Genomic DNA, 21,556 nt, shown 5'->3' with positions numbered 1-21,556 from the left:
TAAATAACTTTGACAGTATAATTAAAATTCAGCAAAACAATAAAGTAGTTGTTCTTATAATGTTGTAAGTAAAGATTGCAATTCTACCTATCTTTTCGTAAAAATATAAAATCTGTGACTGATAAAAAATGTTTTGAAACACATGTGCTGGGGGATTCTTCTCACATTTCTTGCGTCTATCATTTGCTCAAAATCTCTCTGCATGTGTTGAATGATGAGGGTTTTTTTTATATAAACTTCCTTCCAGAGTCTGTCTGATTGCAGTGATTTTTTGTGATAACAAGGCATATTTTGTTACAACTTATGGTTAAGTCTTCTAATCCAAGTATTTGCTATTAGTCTTTCGTTTTCCTAAAGATGATGTTTTCTTTACTGTCATTTTCTGTAGTGCAGCGATTAGAACATTATTGTATCCTAAAAGAGATTTTCTGTACAGCTATGGTGTCATTGTTTTATTTACACTTCTCTTTTCTGGATACTGTGTGTTGAGTTAATTTTTTTTCAAATATACTCAGTTTCCCAGGTGTTCTATTTTGCAGTATAATAGATATATGTTCCATGAAATTAAATATTATGTAATCAGAAAGGATTTTAATTTTATGAAAATACTCCAAAGAGAAGTAAACAGAACTGTAGCTATTTTCATACATTTCATAATTTATGAAGAGTGTAATGCTTTCATATTATCTGATTGCATATACTGTAATTGGAGGTGTAAATAGGGTAATGATGTAAGCAGATAAAACGATCTTGTGGGAAAATAAGTTATATTCTACAGTGAGAAATACTTTTATCTAAAATATTTTCATACTTCTAAACAGGCTAATTTTGTAGGAAAGCCTATATACTAAATGCCAAGAAGCAAAAAATTGAAGCATTTATAAAAGTGACAAATTATTTTGGGATGACCGAAATAATCATGTAGTGCATAGTATAAAGTGTCGTAGTGTTTGTTTGTTTATCAGTACACATTAAAGGACTGCAGTTTGATTTTTTGAATAGTGGTGTGAACTGTTATGTATCTCATAGAGTATATGTGTGGAAAAACTCTCTTGTAGTGCTCTTGTCTAAGGCATTACTCGAAAAAAAAAAAAAAAAAATCAAATGTGCTAAAAGAATATTTTTTTTCTGTTTCCTATTAGTTTTTCTTATTTTTTTTCTAGTACTTCATAGTTAAAAATACAAAAGAGATAAGGTGAAGTACTATTAATACAAGTGTCAAAATGACAGGAATTTTTTCAGGAGCATTTTATGTATAGTTACAGTAATCTAAAAGTATATATGAAGACTTGGTTTACCTTGCTCTGTTCAGTTCCAACTATTGTTTTAGATAAACATGTAAATGGCTAAGGACTTCGCTTGATATGCACTCAATTTTAATTTTTCCTGAATGTTGGAAAAAATTTAGAAAAAATAATATGATGAGAGAGAAAATCATAATAGGAATGCATATCATAGAATGTATACAAATGCATTAAAGAAGGATGACGCTTTACATTTTTGTGAGTGAACTCTGGGATAAGTAATATGCTTGTCTTAGTAATATATAGTACTTTTTTTCTCGTCTAGAATCAAAAGAAACTGCACAAGGAGATCAAAACCTTCGCTTGTGGAATGTTCAGACAGGAGCTTGTGTTAAGTCTTTTTATCAAAAGAATCGTGAAAACTGGTAAATATCACTATCTACTGAATGATGCTTGTTATAAGGAAAACTTACTTTATAATAGTAAAATGTTTAAGAATTCCAATGGAAGCCTGCTTAATCCATTTACATTTGAAAACGTTCCTTACTGAGGTGGTGGTGTTCCATGCAATTTTGTGACTTTTACCTGAAACTTATTTACATCTGATTTTGACAGTTGACCTTTATTGTATGTAGCACTTTGCAAAGAGAACACAATTATAACACACTTTATAAGGTACATAATAAAAATTATGGCAACTAGATATGTCTAATAGACAATAAGGGAAATCTTATAAGAGACTCCCAATGTTTTTAAAAAAAAAAAAAAAAAAAGTTCTAAATGTACATAGTAAAAGAATGAAGGTAGTGGTCAATAAATATCCCTGAATAGTAAGCGTCAGTAAGGCAGGTATAAATTAGATGGTTGGGTGAAACAAAAATCAACTGTGGTCAAAAAAAGATACCTGTATTAAATGGGCTTTTGGGAAATTTGAGCATTAACAGGGGGCCTTATGAATTGATCTGTCAGAGTTTTACAGAGTCAAATGAGCAATTTCTAAGAGGCTCATAATGGGCTTTAAAATGATAAAAGGCTGGCAATTAATAATCTAAGAAATCAAACCGGTTAAAGAATAGTGAAGAAATGATATTTTTCACCATCTTTTAAAGTGAAACGTACAACTTTTGTCAGTCACTGATGCTTTATCTTAGGATGTAAAACCAGGGAAGGCTTTATATTTTTGGTGTCAATAAGGGCTCTGACTGCAGAGTTTTGATCCTTCTGTAATCATTTAGGCAAAAAAAAAAAAAAATTGTTGTTGTCCAAACAAAGTAAATGAAGGCCTGTTGCTTTTAATGTCTTTAAAAGGTGGCGGTGTGGCTTGGGCCATGACAGTCTTTATGGTTATAGAAAGAATTTCTCATTGTTCCTGGGATGTGAACTTTAGAGTGCTTGCTCTTACTGAATAGCTATGAGATTGGTGATTCGGAACTTTAAAGCAGATATAGTATGTTAAGTTTGAATTGTTCATTCCTAAATTATGTCCTGCAGCCACAGACAAGCATGGTTGCAGTGACTGTGTTTAAATATTCAGGAGGAAGATCATTATCCCAAATTGAATCACTTGCTATCTATTTTCATCATTTTTAAAGAAGCAAACATCATACCTCCATGGTCATGTTGACCATGTTGCACATCTGCTAGCTACCGCCATATCTTTCAAATTTTAGGCATTTATATAATAATAAGTGACCAAGTTAATATTTTTCCCCAACATTTCTAGTATACTTAAGTGCATAAGAATATACTCGATGATACCCAAGTTAATGTGCTTTATTCATTTTTTCCCCTGCTGTTTTTTTTTTTTTAAACATTTCAAATAAATGGTTTCATTATCTAATTATTTTTTAATTGTAATGTAAAATAGGTTGTAAATGCTTCTGAACAGCGGTTTCTTTTTATTTGTTTTAGGTGTCCTGTTTGGTCAGATGATGAAAGCATTAGTGTTAGAAATGTAAATAATGAATTACACTTCTTTGAGAATAACCAGTTTGGTAAGTAGTATTATTTCATGTAGTATTCGTTTTTCCATTAAATTTAATTGTTTAGTTATAGGATCAGTGTTTTTTTTCTTTGGGTTTTTTTTTATTTGACAAATTCATTTTTGTTTCTAATAGCATAACCATAAAACAGCCTTTTATTTAAGTAATTAAGTAGCTGAAAGAAATGCACATTATTATTTTTTGGGTTTATACAACATTTTGTACAGCCAAGTGTACATTCAAAGAAGTCACTTAAATTGTGATATTGGGGGCTGACCTTTTGAAGGCAAAATTCCAATTTTTGCTGTATACTTGAGTTTGGAATATGAATATTTTTGTAAGCATGCATGTTACCATACATAATGAGATGAAGTTAAAGTAAATTTTGTTTGGTTGCAAATCACAGAATCAAGCCTGCAGACTTTGATGTCCCCAAAACTCTTGGTTTATTTTTTGAGACTTTTCATAGACATGGTGCTTGATTGTCTTTTAACTAGATTATGTAGATAGCAATGTGTTTTTAAGTTGTTTTCTTATTGCATTATAAACAAGGCATAAATTTGATTTAGGAAGCAATTTCTTATTCTGCTAAAAATATTAAGGGAACACTTAAATCACATATCAGATCTCGATGAACAAAGAATTCAATGGAAAAATCTTTACTGAGTAATACTGTATATACTAGTTGAGAAAAAGTGACGCAGCAACAGTCAATGGAAACCAAAATCACCAACTCATTCCGGGCTAGATTCAACATCACACCAAAATGCAAAGTCAAAAGTTGTAATCGCAGCCTAATCTAACTTTTCTGAATTTCATCACTGCAGCTCATAATGTGGCTCAGTAGTGTGTATGCCCCCACATGCCTGCATGCATTCCTGGCAATGTCTGGGCATGCTCCTGATGAGAAGGCAGATGGTTTCCTGGGGGATCTCCTCCAAGACCTGGATCAGGACATGAGTGAGCTCCTGGGCAGTCTGTGGCGCTACTTGGTGACATCAGATGCACCGATAAACGTCCCAGAGGTTGTCCGTTGGAGTCAGGTCTGGGGAACATGTGGGCCAGTAAATAACATAAGTGCCTTTGTCATCCAGGAACTGCCCACACACCGTGGATTCATGGGGATGGGTATTGTCCTGCACCAGGATGAGTCCAGGGCCCACTGCATCAGCATAAAGTCTGACAATAGCTTTGAGGATGTAATCCCAGTACCTAATAGCAGTTAGTGTAGTGTTAGTGCCAAATTGGTCATGCTGGATGATGTTGCAGGCTGCATAATGTTCACCATGGTATATCCAGCCTCTTTCACATCTGTCCCATGTGCTCAGTGTGATCCTGCTCTCATCTGTGAAGAGAATGGGATGCCAATGTTGGAGCCTCCAATTGTGGTATTTTCTGGCAAATGCCAATCAAGCTACACAGTGACACCCTCATGGAATCTGTTTCTGACAGTTTGGTTAGAAACATGCACACCTGTAGCCAACTGGAGGTCATTTGATAGGGCTTTGGCACTGCTCCTCCTGTTCCTCCTTGCATAAAGGAGCAGATACTGGTATTTCTGCTGGGTTGATGCCTTTATAAGGCCTTGTCCAGCTCTCCTAGTGTGTATTAACGGCCCGTCTCCTGGTATCCCCTCCATGCTCTTGAGACTGTGCTGGGAGACTCGGCAAACCTTCTTGTGATGGCATAGGTAGATGTGCCATAATGAAGGAGCTGTGTAACCTGAATCGGCTGCAGATACTGCCTCATGCTACCAAGTACTGACTTGGCCACAAGCAAAATACAAAAATAGAGAAGAATCAGTCGGGAAGGATAAGGAGGGAGCAATTGTCTGTAGCCACCACCTGCAAAAACCATTCCCTTTTTGGGGGTTGTCTTGCTGTTGCCTCTCCACTGTACCTGTTGTCACTTTCATTTGCACCAAAGAAGGGTGACGTTGATTCACAATTGCTTATGCTTCTTAACTGGACAGACTGATATCCCTGAAGCTTAATTGACTTAGAGTTGACTGTGATGATTAAGTGTTCCCTTAATTTTGTGAGCAGTGTACTTCATGGCAGATGAGATATTATTGATAAACTTCTGTAGTCATTATGCTGCTACATTTATTTGTTAACTTCATTAATAAACATCAGTGGGCTGAATACAAATAATGCTTTATGTTTTGGATTACCTGTTTGACGCTCTCTGGTTAAGAGAAACGGATTGATTCATGTTAGTCCATTGATTGTTTGTTTTTTCTTTGAGATATTTTGGTAAAGCTTACACTTTATTTGTCTTATTAATGTCAGTAGCTAGAGATTTACAGTTAAATCAAGGCAACCAAACCACGCTTGTTTTAAGAATCAGAGTAATGCAGTTATGTGATAAATTTAAGGGCTGCAGCAGAATGTAATTGCTTATATATCAACATGAAAAACTAGACAAAAGAGACAAGACAGAAACATGTACAACACAGTAGTGGCTGCTCTTAATTCATATAGAGAGGTTCTGTAGGGTTTCACGATTTTTACAAGTGTTTTTATTCTGCAAGATCTTTTGTGTGATGCTATAGTCAGTTTCTTTTCCATGCTTGAATGTACAGCCAAACGTGAGAAAAGGGGTTATTTTGTGAGCCTATTTCTCATTAACACTTGAACAACAGAATGTAGCCTGTTTACCAAATATTTACAGTTCTAATTTATCTTGCCACAAATATAGAGCTATTTATACCAAGCCTTTACGAAGATATCTGATGCTTTGTGGTTGTCCAGGTTCAAGTGAAGACATTTGTTTCACTGAGGGGGAGTGTACACGTTTTTGCCATGTGATCCTTTTTCCTTTTTTGGGATTTGGTATAGTCTTTCTCAGCTTAGTTTTGATATTAGGTGCTTTGCTATATTCTCTGCAACTTCATGGGGAAAATGTAACCCTTTCTGAGACAAAGGTTTAAATATTGAGATTCCTATCTTGAGGTATTGCTTCTTTTAATAGATTGGGTTCAGCTTCTGTTCACAACTTGACTTGGGTGTAAAGAGAGATTTTAGAATCTCTAATATCAAGATCTCTTATGGGAGATAGACTTCTCAAGATAGAGCTTCAAAGAGGTTTAGCTGTGTGTACCTACGTTTTAAGAGGGGTCAATACATTTTGCTGTGAATATCAGGGTAGGGAATGCTACGTTCAATTGGCCGACAATTAAAAGACTTTGTGATTTTCAAAAAAGAAAGGTTTGCTGATTGGTAAAATTTGCTGATGCTCCTTTTATGCAAGGTATTGTAGTCGTTGAGCCAGTGTGCATTTGTTTTTTTCCTTTTGCAGCAAACTTCCTCAGTGTAAACAAAGCAGTGAGTGGAAGCCTGTTTTAACAGTGAACGAGAGGTGATTGGTATATTAGCCTTTACATTAAAGAAACTGGAGTAATAAACTGAAAAAAAGTAATCGGAGAAGTCCATCCATTACAACTGGAAAAATGGCAAGGAAAGCTACTTTAAGGAACTCAGAGCTTTATTTTATCTTTTAAATTAAAATGGGCACTATTTGAGTTTGGACAGCGAGCTTATTTAAAATGCAGAAGCTTACACTTTTAATTAGATAAAGAAAAGATAAAGATGAATTTCAGATGGCTGCTTAGTAAACAGCAGGCTCTCTTTTAAAGATTTGTACTGTTTATTTGTTGCTTTGTGTCGTACAGCATAAGTTTGGGTAAGAAGAAAGTACTACATGATTAAAATGGTAATGCATATTTTATAATTACACCTCAGTAATTATGAATGTCTAGTTGATACAGTGTAGGCCATTAAGCTGCGGGCCAGTAATCCGCGAATTTGCTTAAGCCGTGCAAAAAGCTTGGATCCCAATTTTTTGACACTATGGATCGTACAGACCTAAACATGGCCTCTCAAACACTCGAGACAGGTGTTGACAGCTGTCATTTTGGCATTTCGAATGTCCGTGCATAGCATGTCAATCACGATTGCAGATTAAATATTTAAATGCTGGCTTATAACTTCAAAGAGGTATTTATAGAAGATTAGTCTTTTATTTATCAATAAACAATAAAATAACTTACAATGAAATTCAAATATTAATCTGTTTTATCCACGCTGAGTGTCAGCGTTATGGAGGCCGCCATTGTAACTGATTCACACCTTACAATGCTACAAAGTTAATCCGCGGTAAATCCGCAAAAAATCGACATGTATTTAAAATATTATTTTTAATTTGATAATCTGATAAAACTTGAAATTGTATAAATATGAGTCACAAACCCAACGTAAATCACTTCAGTTTCTGAATCTATAGCAAGCACATCATATTTGCTTTAAAAAAAATTTTTACACCATGAGTAATAAACGTAAACACGCTTCATATGATGTTCAGCAAAAGCTGGATGTCATCGAAATATGCATTTAATATGCAGCACGCAATATCGTGATCGTGAGACTATGGCGCTACTTTCAAAATGGCGACTCGCAGGTCAACACGTGAGAAAGGATTGTGATCAAAAAACATTTCTTTTTTCATTATTTATTGTAATTTATGCATTATCAAAAAATATTTAAGCCGCGGACCACCTAAGCCGCGGCTTAATGGCCCTACACTGTACATTGAAGGAAAAAAAACACACCTGTATAAATATAGCAAATATGTACAGTATTTTAACACCATAAAGGTATAGTGCAATTATTCATTTAAAATGATTAAAATGTATAAATGCATATATATTCACATTTAATCAGCATTTAATTGCTTATATCAATTAATTGACTTTGTGAGAAAACCAACCTCTCTCTCTCTTATATATATATATATATATATATATATATATATAATGTCAGCCTGCATAATAATTCACTCTACTTTCAACAAAAAAGATAACAATGGTATGTCTTTCATTTCCTAGGAACATCTGAGTACTGGGGTGTTTTCCAAACAAAGATTTTTAGTGAAATGGTATTTAATTGTATAAAATTTAAATAAAATATGAAAAACTGGCTGTGCAAAAATTTGGGTACCCTTGTAATTTTGCTGATTTGAATGCATGTAACTGCTCAATATGGATTACTTATAACACCAAATTGGTTGAATTGGCTCATTAAGCCTTGAACTTCATAGACAGGTGTGTCCAATCATGAGAAAAGGTATTTAAGGTGGTCAATTGCAAGTTGTGCTTCCCTTTTACACTCCTCTGAAGAGTGACAGCATGGGATCCTCAAAGCAACTCTCAAAAGATCTGAAAACAAAGATTGTTCGGTATCATGGTTTAGGGGAAGGCTACAAAAAGCTATCTCAGAGGTTTAAACTGTCAGTTTCAACTGTAAGGAATGTAATCAGGAAATGGAAGGCCACAGGCACAGTTGCTGTTAAACCCAGCCCAAATTTATGCACCTGTTTATTTTGTTATGATGCATATTGCATATTTTCTGTTAATCCAATTAACTTAATGTCAAAAATCCAAAGAATTAAGAGGGGTTCCCAAACTTTTTCATATGATTGTATATTTTAGGCAGCAAATGAATGGTAAGTTCTTGAAGGTGATGTGTAAAAAGCAGGAAAAAGTGTAACGCACTAGGACCTAAGCAACTTTGACAAGATTCAAATTCTGATAGCTAGACAAATGGGTCGGAATATTCCTCAAATGTGTGGTGTTCCCAGTATGCAGTGGTTAGTAATGACTAAACGTAGTCCAAGGAAGGAAAATTGGATAATATCCTCCCAAGGCTCATTGATGCTTATGGGGAGCTAGTCTATTTGGTAAAATCCCACAGAAGAGAAACTATAGCACAAATTGTTGAAAAAGTTATGTTTGCCTTGAGAAAAAGGTGTCAGAACACAGATGTCGAATGTAGCAATTGAAAAAGATGGCTTGGTCCAATGAATAAGGTTTTCTTTTAGAACATGTAGATGGCTGGAAACATCTATGTTGTTTATCTGTAAAAGAGATGGCAGCAGGATGTACTTTTCAAAGAAGGCAAGCCAGCTGAGGCAATGTGATGCTCTTGGCAGTGTTCTGCTGGGGAACCTTGGGTCCTGGAGTGTTACTTTGACATGTAACACTACCTTATACAGTACCTGCCATATAATGCAAAGAGTACACGACACATATTTCGCCCTAATTTGCGTCCCTTCATTGTGATCAAACCACAGATGTCGGCGCCTGAGGCAAAGCCTCTGACGTTGCGCCATGGCTGCTGGTTTGTTTACTTGACAGGGTGAAGATCGGAGTATTACATTCATAGGTCTGATTCAAAGAGCTTCATATATTAAATGATGCTGATGACTTATGACTGATCAAATAAGTCAATATTAATTGATACTGTAATATATCTACATCTTTATCCATGTCTTCAATCTACTTTTGGTTTTGAATTAACACTTGTTTTTTGCTGTTCTTTTTCTGCAGATACTATTGCAAATAAGCTTCATTTGCAGAAAGTTTCAGGGTTTGTACTTTCTCCTGGATCACAACCAAGCAAAGTTTGTATTTCCTTTTGCTATAGATTAATTTGCCTTAAAGATTTCCTAATATTTCCAAAGGTAATTTTTTCCATTTTATTTTCTTTGTTTTATATGTTTTATCCTTTTCTGAAGGTGGCAGTCTATGTGCCAGGGAGCAAAGGTGGCCCTTCCTTTGTTCGATTGTACCAGTATCCAAATTTTGGAGGGCCAACAAATGCTTTGGCTAACAAAAGCTTCTTTAAAGCAGACAGTGTGGAGATGCTATGGAACAAGAAGGGTACGCTTGTCACTTAATTTCATGAGAGAGACATGTCTCATTTGGGAAATTTGAATTCTTCAGTCTTCCTGTTGATAGTTCTGCTTTTTGTACATATTTTAATGAACAGTACAGTTTCTATATACCTTGTAGTAATGTTGGTGCCAAATCTTTACAGTATAATAAGTGTTATTGATGAATTTATTCCTTAAAGGGTGAAAAAATGTTTTTTGCTTTTGTGTGCAAGACCATGCAACATTATATTATTGAGTATTATCATTTCAAGCACATTTGCAGTATCTGACCACTGATTATGTCTTAATAGTTTATATATAGTATACTAGGGGGCTTCGCCCCCTACTCGCTTCGCTTGCCCACCCCTGGGTTTGTTTTACTGGATATACAATTTAAAGAGATTGTTTTCATGGGAATTGTTACATATGCATTGTTTTCACTTTTACTTTAAAACTTTAGTAAAAACAATACTTGTCCTTTATTTCCGGCCCCGGGCGTGGTTAAATCTCTTTCTTGCAGGACTTATAACACTGCTCGCATTGTGAAAGGGGGGTGGCTTAACGCATGCTAAGGAGATGCCATTGGATCATGTTGTCTTGCTGCTGCTGCTGGCGAGCTCCGTGTTCTGCTAGTTGTGCTGTGCATCGATCATTTAAAAGCCTGTACAGCATCTGTCCTTTTGCCAATTCGCGTCTCTGCCGCTTGCATTGTGAAGGAAGTTGTTAGGGGTGGGTTTGGGGTTGTGCTGAACGCACAATAAGGAGAAGCAGTCGGATCATCTGCTGGCAACACTTTGGGCCCAATTTGGACATTTTTCACTTAGGGGTGTACTCGCTTTTGTTGCCAGCGGTTTACACATTAATGGCTGTGTTGAGTTATTTTGAGGGGACAGCAAATTTACACTATTATACAAGCTGTACACTGACTACTTTACATTGTGTCAAAGTGTCATATCTTCAGTGTTGTCCCATGAAAAGATATAATAAAATATTTACAAAAATGTGAGGAGTGTACTCACTTTTGTGAGATACTGTATATACAAAATAATATATATTTTATATATGTAATATATTATTGGAAGATCAGCCTCGGTACAGACAGGCAGACACGAATGGTTCAAAACCCACAACACATTTATTTACACTATTTACAAATGATCAGTCCCGCACACAACCCAGTGCCCCTGCACCACACACCCTCAAGTCCGGGCTTCTCCAAAGTTCTGTCTTTACTGCCTCCACTCCTCTCCTCCGAGCTTCGTCCTCTTCTACCTGACTGCAGCTGATGACTAGAGGGAGGCAGCCTCTTTTATGCCCATCCGGACATGCTTCAGGTGCCTCCTGATGAGCTTCCTGCGGCACTTCCGCCACACCAGGAAGCACTCCGGGTATCCCTGTTAAGACTTCCTCCAGCACCTCCGGATGTGGCGGAAGTGCTGACGTCCAGGGCTTCACAGTCTTCCGGACACCCCCTGTTAGTGAACATGGACCCCTATAGGGTTGAGCCTCCAAGCTCCGTTACCGTGGCCGCCATACAAACCAGGGAGGCTGCCCTCTCGTGGTCTGGGGAAGGCAGAAGTTCCTCTCTCGGTCCTTCTTGGCATCCCGGCTGGGCACAGCCACCTGCCACACTGCCCCTCCGTCAGCTGAAACCCATCGGGGCCAGCGGCCCATCCTGCGATGGCAGGTCTACCACGGCGGGGAACCGACACACTCCTGTCCAGGACCCAGTCCTGCAACACTCGCTAGTTCTGCACCCCCTCCAAGGTTTCCATGCCCCCCAGACCGGGACATCTGATGGGACCGCTCACACCCCCGTCTTCTCAACTGCCTTCAGTGCTTCTCTCTGACACCGTAGAGGGTCCTCCCTTATCGGAGGAGCCGGCTTTCTTTCTCCAGGTCCTCCTCTTTCTCTGGGGCGCCCTGACGGTTTGGTTCTCCCAATGGGAAAGGAAGAGACCTCCTGCCGTCTGCGTCCCTGTAGAGCGGCGTGAGACCGACGCTGGCTCTGGGCATAAGGCCCTTTTACACCCGGCACACATCAGCCAGTGTCCTGACTGCCCTCTTGTTCTTTCTCCCCTTACCTCACGATCGGCCCTCACCTCCGCGTCTACTGTCGGGGGTACGGCTACTCATTACCCGGAACTGACTGATACTGGGCCCCCTTGGCACGACCCCCCTTTTCCCTTTACGGTACAGGTGTCACTTACCTGTACCGCTGAGTCCTTCCAACCGGAGAATCCGCCGTTGAGGCGCTTCGTCCACTGCTGTAGAGTCTTCAGTGACGCGATCGCCTTCCCCTCCAGCTTCTTCATTACCTCACGGAGGACGCGCACTACCTGGAGTAGCAACTCTGCGGGCTGAAGGCAATCCTCCAGCTCGCGCAGAGCTGCAAGTAAACACAGAACGTCAGCTGGTGATGGACTTACTGATTGATTGCGGTGCATAGCCGGCGGGTAGGACCAGAGCCTTCTCCTTGGCTCAGTCGGGTCCTCCCCTGGCTCAGGACGGACATTCGTTAGTCCCGCCTCTAACCAATCGTCTGCAGGCACGCAACACACACCGTCCAATCCCTCGCCAGCCTCAGGGATGGACTTCCGGTCCTCCATTATCCTGCTGTTCCGGTGTCCGATGGAGAGGCAAGCCTGCCGGCAACTCTTATGCCGCTGTGGCCTTCTGACGCGCAGCAGCTCCTTCTCCCCAGTTTTGGCCACCGATGCGGATCCAGGTAGACTCCAACTACAAGACACAAAGATAGTCCGGTCACGCCGGCTCCCCAGAGCCGACTGCCGCTGGGGAAAGGACTAGCCTCTCGAAACCCGTCCCCTCCTGCCACAGCACCGACCTGTTTGTCCCTGGCCACAGCGTGCATTGGAGAGTCCGTTGCTTGCACGTCTCTCACGTTCTTTTTCCTCGCCATCGGCACAGATGCCGGTTCCATGGACCCTCGGCGGTCTTTGGGTGACTCGCTCTAACCGTGGGGTTGTGTGCATTCCGTTCTACCACGATACATGTGTGGGTTGTCCTGCTGTGTCGGTAAAAAATTATTTTTTTGGAAGGGCTCCCCACCGATTAATGGGCAGGAAGTCCCATCTGGGATGCCATTGTGGAAGATCAGTCTCGGCGCAGACACCAATGGTTCAAAACCCACAACACATTTGTTTACACTATTTACAAATGATCAGTCCCGCACACAACCCAGTGCCACTGCACCACACACCGTCAAGTCCAGGCTTCTCCAAAGTCCTGTCTTCGCCGCCTCCACTCCTCTCCTCCGAGCTTTGTCCTCTTCCACCCGACTCCAGCTGATGACTGGAGGGAGGCGGCCTCTTTTATGCCCACCTGGACGTGCTCCAGGTGCCTCTTGTTGAGCTTCTTGTGGCACTTCCTGGTGTGGCGAAAGTGCCGCATGAGCACCCGGAAGCACTCCGGGTGTCCCTGGTAATACAGCACCACTGTGTGTGTGCTGTGCATCAGACGGTTTCTTAATCCCATTCCCACGGGTTCTCTGCACAATAATTTAAAAGCTGTTTTGCTATTGTTTACCCATGTTAAATTAAGATTTTTAATGAAGGCATACCCTTTTGACATACAAGTTTTCATTAACTTGTGATGTGCTTGTTTGGCCTCAGACGCAAAGTTCCATTTTTATTTACTTTGTGTTTAGATAGAACTTTGTTCCTCCCATGAGGATTTTTTTTCTTTTCTTTTCAGACACTCAGTAAATAGATATATGCTTATATAAATATTGTAACAAACAAATACCACAAGAAAAAATTGAGAAAAGAAAAACTTTTGGCTTGCCTATAGATTTGGGGGGGGGTTGGGGGAGAGGAGACCAGTGAGGCATTATAAAAGTATATTCATGTTGGCATAAAGGAGCCCAGGTAGCATTTCCTTACATGCTTTTGCTGAATATTTTTAGTTGATTGAAAGTACTCAATGCTAGTAAAACAGAGGATGTGCAGGAATATTCATAATGGTAGTCAGTTTTGTCTTTATCTCCTCTGCTACTACTTGCAGTGGATGGAGAGTGTGTCCCATAACAGCCTGCCTTTGTAATTACCTTGTTATATTTATACTGTGTCCCTTGTAAAAATGTTTCGTTGATAATGAACACACATGCTTCAAAGTAGTATCACAGTGTCCCTTGGTTGAAAATATGTGTTTCAGAGCTTTTTGGAATGAAATAAGAAAAGACAATATGCCTGGCTATGCTTTGGGTTAGAATTGTTTTTTAGAAGCATTATTCTTATGCAGATATAATTTCTGCCATTTTTCACTACTTTGTAAATGAAGTATTGACAAGCTACACTTGGCATTTAGCAGCTACAAATTCAAATAAACATGCAAATCAACAAAATTTGCTGTTTTGCCATTGCTTGATGCTAGCAGACAGCACATAATTACTTCTGTGGCTTGTGATGGTGCAGGTCGGCTCCTTGCTCCCTCTTTTATTATGTGAGCCTCTTGAACCTGACACCGGCAGTACTGTAACCGAGATAAGCTTGGCAGATAAGGACAAACCACACTTGGAGCAAGGGTATAGGTTATAAAAGTGATCAGTACTTTTTATTAAAAAAAAAAAAAAAAAAAAAAAAAAAAAAAAAAAAAAAAAAGCATTTAAAAAGTGCAATGCCTCAAGATGTTCCATAAATAAATAATCCAATTAAAACAAAGGTGAGGTGGAGGTTAAAATCAAAATAAATAAATCCATTAAAAATGAGGTTAAAATTCAGGCAGGAAACTGTCCTTACTAAAAAGTCTGACTTCTTTTAACTAGCCTAATGGCTATGGCACTCACGTTGGAGCTCTCCTCTCAAGCCTTTTCGACCCCCACTGCCTTCTTGGTCTTCTGCAACGAGTCGCTGCTACTCCTGGTCACTCCCACTCCTCAGTCATGTTCAGTCGTAGTGACCCATTTCAACTGCCCCGAGTGTCGGCCACATACTCCTATCCAGGACTCTCTTCCCAGCTGCCTGCCTTCTCTCTCCCTCGAACCTGCTCCCTTCAGCTCGCTCGCACCGGCTCTTTCCACCTCCTACCTTCTCCTCTCTTGTTCCTTTTAACTTGCGTTCAACTTTTTCTTATGCGATTCTCCCCTCTTTGGCACTTGTGCTTCCCTTTTAAAATGGGGACGAGGCAAATCTGTGGCAATTGGCAGCTCCCGGCATCAGTTAGGGTAGTGGGCGATCCTACACCTGTGCACTAAGTGCAGGGCCATCCGTGCCCGCATCGCGCACTGGAACCGCTCTTGCAACAACAACAACATTTATTTATATAGCACATTAATCATACAAATAATGCAGCTCTAAGTGCTTTACATGATGAAGAAAGAGAAAAAAGACAAAATAAATCAGAATTAAAATAAGGGATCACTAATTAACATAGAATAAAAGGTAAGGTCTGATGGCCAGGGAGGACAGAAAAAAACAAAAAAAAAAACTCCAGATGGCCGGAGAAAAAAAAAATCTGCAGGGTTTCCAGGCCACGAGACCACCCAGCCCCCTCTAGGCATTCTACCTAACATAAATGACCTCAATCAGTCCTCATTGTATTCAGGGTTCTCATGGAAGAACTTGATGATGATGGTCATGTGGACTTCTGGCCTTTAATCCATCAATGTAGGGACATCACGGTGCTTTGATCGGTGGTGGTGGCGTAGGTCGCCACCCCAGAAAACCAGAAAAAGAACAGAAGAGAAAGTAGGGGTTAGTATGAATTTTGAATATGAATACCATGAATAATAATAATTAATTGAATATATAGAGCATCAGGATTAAACTAAGATGAAGCTATGAGAAAGCCATATTAAAGTAATGTGTTTTCAGCAGTTTTTTAAAGTGCTCCACCGTATTAGCCTAACGGATTCCTATTGGCAAGCTATTCCAGATTTTAGGTGCATAACAGCAGCCTCACCACTTCTTTTAAGTTTAGCTCTTGGAATTCTAAGCAGATACTCATTTGAAGATCTAAGGTTACGATTTGGAGTGTAAGGTGCAAGACATTCCGAAATATAAGATGGAGCGAAATTATTTAAGGCTTTGTAAACTATAAGCAGGATTTTAAAGTCAATTCTAAATGACACAAGTAACCAATGTAGTGACATCAAAACTGGAGAGATGTGCTCGGATTTTTTTTCCCCTAGTTAAGATTCTAGCAGCTGCATTCTGCACTATGTCTTTTTTGGGTAGTCCTGAGAGGAGAACGTTACAGTAATCTAGTCTACTGAAAACAAAAGCGTGGATTAATTTCTCAGCATCTTGCAATGTTATAAGGGGTCTAACTTTTGCTATATTTCTTAAGTGGAAAAATGCTGTCCTAGTAATCGATAGATAGATAGATAGATACTTTATTAATCCCAATGGGAAATTCACATTCTTCAGCAGCAGCATACTGATACAATAAATAATACTAAATTAAAGAATGATAATAATACAGGTGAAAAAAACAGACAATAACTATGTATAATGTTAAATATTAACGTTTACCCCCCCCCCTGGTGGAATTAAAGAGTCGCATAGTTTGGGGGAGGAACGATCTCCTCAATCTGTCTGTGGAGCAGGACAGTGACAGCAGTCTCTCGCTGAAGCTGCTTTTCTGTCTGGAGATGACATTATTTAGTGGATGCAGTGGATTCTCCATTATTGATAGGAGCCTGCTGAGCGCCCTTCGCTCTGCCACAGATGTTAAACTGTCCAGCTCCATGCCAACAATAGAGCCTGCCTTCCTCACCAGTTTGTCCAGGCGTGAGGCGTCTTTCCTCTTAATGCTGCCTCCCCAGCACACCACTGCGTAGAAGAGGGCGCTCGCCACAACTGTTTGATAGAACATCTGCAGCATCTTATTGCAGATGTTGAAGGAAGCCAGCCTTCTAAGGAAGTATAACCGGCTTTGTCCTTTCTTGCACAGCGCATCAGTATTGGCAGTCCAGTCTAATTTATCATCCAGCTGCACTCCCAGATATTTATAGGTCTGCACCATCTGCACACAGTCACCTTTGATGATCACTGGGTCTATGAGGGGTCTGGGCCTCCTAAAATCCACCACCAGCTCCTTAGTTTTGCTGGTGTTCAGGTGTAGGTGGTTTGAGTCGGACCATTTAACAAAGTCATTGATTAGGTCCCTATACTCCTCCTCCAGCCCATTCCTGATACAGCCCACGATAGCAGTGTCATCAGCGAACTTTTGCACATGGCAGGACTCCGAGTTGTATTGGAAGTCCGATGTATATAGGCTGAACAGGACCGGAGAAAGTACAGTCCCTTGTGGCGCTCCTGTGTTGCTGACCACAATGTCAGACGTGCAGTTCCCAAGACGCACATACTGAGGTCTGTCTTTAAGATAGTCCACGATCCATGCCACTAGGTATGAATCTAATCCCATCTCTGTCAGCTTGTCCCTAAGGAGCAGAGGTTGGATTGTGTTGAAGGCGCTAGAGAAGTCTAGAAACATAATTCTTACAGCACCACTGCCTCTGTCCAAGTGAGAGAGGGATCGGTGTAGCATATAGATGATGGCATCTTCCGCTCCCACCTTCTCCTGATATGCAAACTGCAGAGGGTCAAGGGCGTGTTGAACCTGTGGCCTAAGGTGGTGAAGCAGCAGCCTCTCCATGGTCTTCATCACATGTGATGTCAGAGCAACAGGCCGAAAGTCATTCAGCTCACTAGGACGTGATACCTTTGGGACTGGGGTGATACAAGATGTTTTCCAAAGCCTCGGGACTCTCCCCTGTTCCAGGCTCAGGTTGAAGATGCGCTGTAGAGGACCCCCCAGCTCCGATGCACAGACCTTCAGCAGTCGTGGCGATACTCCATCTGGACCCGCTGCTTTGCTGGCACGAAGTCTCCTCAGCTCTCTGCTCACTTGCGCTGTTGTTATTATGGGTGGGGATGTTTTTCCTATGCTGGTATCAGCAGAAGGATGTGTGGAGGGTGCAGTAATCCGAGGTGAGAGTGAGAGTGGGTTAGGGTGGTCAAACCTGTTAAAAAAGTTGTTCATTTGGTTTGCTCTCTTCACGTCTCTCTCAATGGTGGTACCCCGCTTCGAGCTGCAGCCAGTGATGATCTTCATCCCATCCCACACTTCCTTCATGCTGTTATTCTGCAACTTCTGCTCCAGCTTTCTCCTGTACTGCTCCTTCGCCGCCCTGAGTTGGACTCGGAGTTCCTTCTGCACGCGCTTGAGCTCATGCTGATCACCGTCTTTAAAAGCCCTTTTCTTCTGATTCAAAAGGCCCTTGATGTCACTTGTAATCCATGGCTTGTTGTTAGCATAGCAGCGTACTGTTCTTACTGGAACTACAATGTCCATACAGAAGTTGATGTAGTCAGTAGTGCAGTCAACAACTTCCTCAATGTTCTCATTATGAGATCCCTGCAGGATATCCCAGTCTGTAGTTCCAAAAAGTTCTCTCAGAGTATTCTCAGCCTCCGGGGTCCACTTCCTGAATGATCGTGTGGTTACAGGTAGGACTCTAACTTTTGGTTTATAGTGAGGCTGAAGCTGAACCAGGTTATGATCTCCTTTCCCAAGCGCAGGCAGCGGGGTGGCGCTGTATGCGTCTTTAACGTTTGCATACAGTAAATCAATAGTCTTATTTCCCCGGGTGTTACAGTCCACATACTGGGAGTATGCAGGCAATGTTTTGTCCAGCGTCACATGGTTAAAGTCTCCAGCGATTAGCACAAGTGCCTCAGGGTGCTGCGTTTGTAACTTAGCAACAGCGGAATGGATGATGTCACTCGCTGACTCCACGTCTGCCCGATAACAGCAATGACGTGTCCAAACTCTCTGGGCAAATAGTAGGGACGTAAACTTACGGCCAACAGTTCGATATCCCTGCAGCAAGTGGAGATTTTGACGTTAACATGTCCAGAGTGACACCACCGTGTATTAACATAGAGAGCGAGTCCTCCTCCTTTGTGCTTACCACAAGTACTTGCATCTCTGTCCGATTATCTGATTAATAAGTGATTTAAAATTTAAAATTCAGGTCAGAGTGAATAGTTACCCCTAAATTCTTTACGTCTGTCCTGACTTTTAATCCTAACGCATCTAGTTTATTTCGAATAACCTCATTATATCCATTATTGCCAATCACTAAAATTTCTGTTTTCTCTTTATTTAGTTTGAGAAAATTACTACTAATCCACTCAGAAACACAAGTAAGACATTGTATCAGTGAATCAAGAGAGTCGGGGTCGTCAGACGCTATTGATAAATACCGCTGTGTGTCATCAGCATAGCTGTGGTAGCTCATATTATGCCCCGAGATAATCTGATCTAACTGAAGCATGTAAATTGAAAAGAGCAGCGGACCCAGGATAGAGCCTTGTGGGACACCATATAGAATATCATGGGTCTTTGAAGTATAATTATCACAACTTACAAAGAATTTTCTACCTGCCAGGTAGGACTCAAATCAATTTAAGACACTGCCAGAGAGACCCACCCATTGACTAAGGCAATTTCTATGAATATTGTGATCAATGGTATTGAATGCGGCACTCAGATCTAAGAGGATGAGAACAGATAAACGGCCTCTGTCTGCATTTACCTGCAAGTCATTTACTACTTTAACGAGTGCAGTTTCTATACTGTGATTTATTCTGAAACCCAACTGAAACTTAACAAGAATAGCATGTTTATTGAGGTGATCGTTAAGCTGCATAATGACTGCCTTCTCTAGAATTTTACTTAATTCTAGAAAGGCAGATTAGAAATAGGTCTAAAATTTTCAAAAGCAGAGGAGTCAAGATTATTTTTCTTGAGCAGGGGTTTAACTACAGCATTCTTAAGACAGTCCGGGAAGACCCCCGTATCTAATGACAAGTTTACTATGTCAAGAATACTGTCAATTAGTACGCCTGATACTTCTTTGAAAAAACTTGTTGGTATTGGGTCGAGGATGCAGGTGGAGGGTCTCAGTTGAGAAATTATTTTATATAAATCAAGTAAATCTATCCTGATGAAAGAATTTAATTTGTTTAAAATGGAGTACCGGGGTTTAAGTGGTTTAGTATTGGGGAGATGTACTATATTATTTCTAATATTATTAATTTTTTGATTAAAAAATACAGCAAAAGCCTCACAAGTTTCACTGGAAGTTTTTTGGAGGCATTCCATTGAGTGACCTGGATTTAACAGACAATCAATCGTAGAGAATAAGACTCTGGGATTACTAGCATTATTATTTATAATTCTAGAGAAATAACAGTGCCTCTCAAGATGGACTATGTTGTTGTATTCTGTTATTTTAACCTTCAATATTTCATAATGGACAGTCAGTTTAGTTTTTCTCCATTTACGCTCCACTCTCCGGCATATTCTCTTAAGATGAGACACTCTTTGGGTCTTCAACGGTATAACAGTACTAGAAGATTTTTTAACTATCTTTTCAGGTGTGGCTATGTCAGCAGCAGCTCTCACTTTAATATTAAAATTTTCCACCTTACTATTTACATTATTTTCACTATTGTAGTAAGCACTACAAAGGGACTGGTTGCTTAGAATGTTTGTAAATTTTGAAGCTGCTGATGAATCAAAGAAGCGTTTTTTAACAATATGCTTCTCGTGAATATTTTCTATCATTATTTCTACATTAAATAGTAACAGAAAATGGTCTGATAGACCAAAATCAATGATCTGCTTCACATCAACTTTTAGTCCTTTAGTAATTACTAAGTCTAACGTATGACCTGCTTTATGTGTAGGCTGACTAATGTGCTGGCTTAAATCAAAAGAGTCCAGGAGGTTCATGAATTCTTTTACTTTCGGGTCACACTGATCATCGATATGAAAGTTAGTCACCGACTATTAGGAGTGTGTCATAGTTCGTAATTACAATTGACACCAAGTCTGAGAATTCCTCAAAGAAAGACGCATTGTATTTAGGAGGTCTATACATGGATAATACTAGAAACTGAGAAACTCCATGAATAACAACGGCAAGATACTCCAAAGGACTTGAATTTGCCAAAGCCGACATCTTTACACTTTAACTGGCTCGAGTAAACTGCCACACTACCATGCCATCCCGCGCGAAGACACAAATGCGGCGATTACTTATTTAACTCTTTTATGGCTAATTTTTTTTTTTTTCTTTTCTCCCAGGGCTGAATATTTTTCCAGAAACTAGCTTTTTTAAAAAAAGAACACAAAACAATTGTTTAACATATCAAATCAACAAAAAATATTTATTTTTGACTAATATAACTGTTTTGCATTTTGTATGAGCCTGCATACTATATAATTTAACATATTATTATTGCACATACTGTACATGTTACAAAGCAAAGTCCTGCAAAGTATGATAACGCTCAAAGCAGCCAATTGCATGCATTGCCACGTTACACTGCTTACAATACGTGTTGCACTGGTGCCTCTTTTTGAGTTGTCTATTGCTGCACATAACACAGTCAGGCTTGTACTTTTTGTCCTCATATGTGGCAGGAAAGTGGCGCTCAGTCAGCCTGTCTGGCACTGCTCTTTGTGCTGGCCTTCCTCGCTTTGCCAAAGGCACTCCAACATATTCTGCCAGCAAGCTGTCAACCACCTTCTTGCGGAAATCTGCTGCAGTCATAGTGCTGTCACTGTTTGCCTGCTTGAATAATA

At 39.9% G+C, this 21,556-nt stretch overlaps 1 protein-coding gene across 1 annotated transcript in view; it reads left to right on the top strand.

Moving 5' to 3' along the window:
- eif2a (eukaryotic translation initiation factor 2A) overlaps positions 1-21,556 on the top strand; it is a 71,005-nt gene that overhangs the window by 12,681 nt on the left and 36,768 nt on the right. The window contains exons 5-8 of the mRNA XM_028794545.2: positions 1,570-1,669; positions 3,156-3,238; positions 9,612-9,685; positions 9,800-9,944. Coding sequence (XP_028650378.1) covers positions 1,570-1,669; positions 3,156-3,238; positions 9,612-9,685; positions 9,800-9,944 — 402 coding nt within the window. The remainder of the gene's footprint in view (positions 1-1,569; positions 1,670-3,155; positions 3,239-9,611; positions 9,686-9,799; positions 9,945-21,556) is intronic.

This window comes from Erpetoichthys calabaricus, chromosome 2, assembly GCF_900747795.2.
Source record: "Erpetoichthys calabaricus chromosome 2, fErpCal1.3, whole genome shotgun sequence".
Classification (NCBI taxonomy): domain Eukaryota; kingdom Metazoa; phylum Chordata; class Cladistia; order Polypteriformes; family Polypteridae; genus Erpetoichthys; species Erpetoichthys calabaricus.
This window is presented reverse-complemented; position numbering and strand designations above follow the sequence as displayed.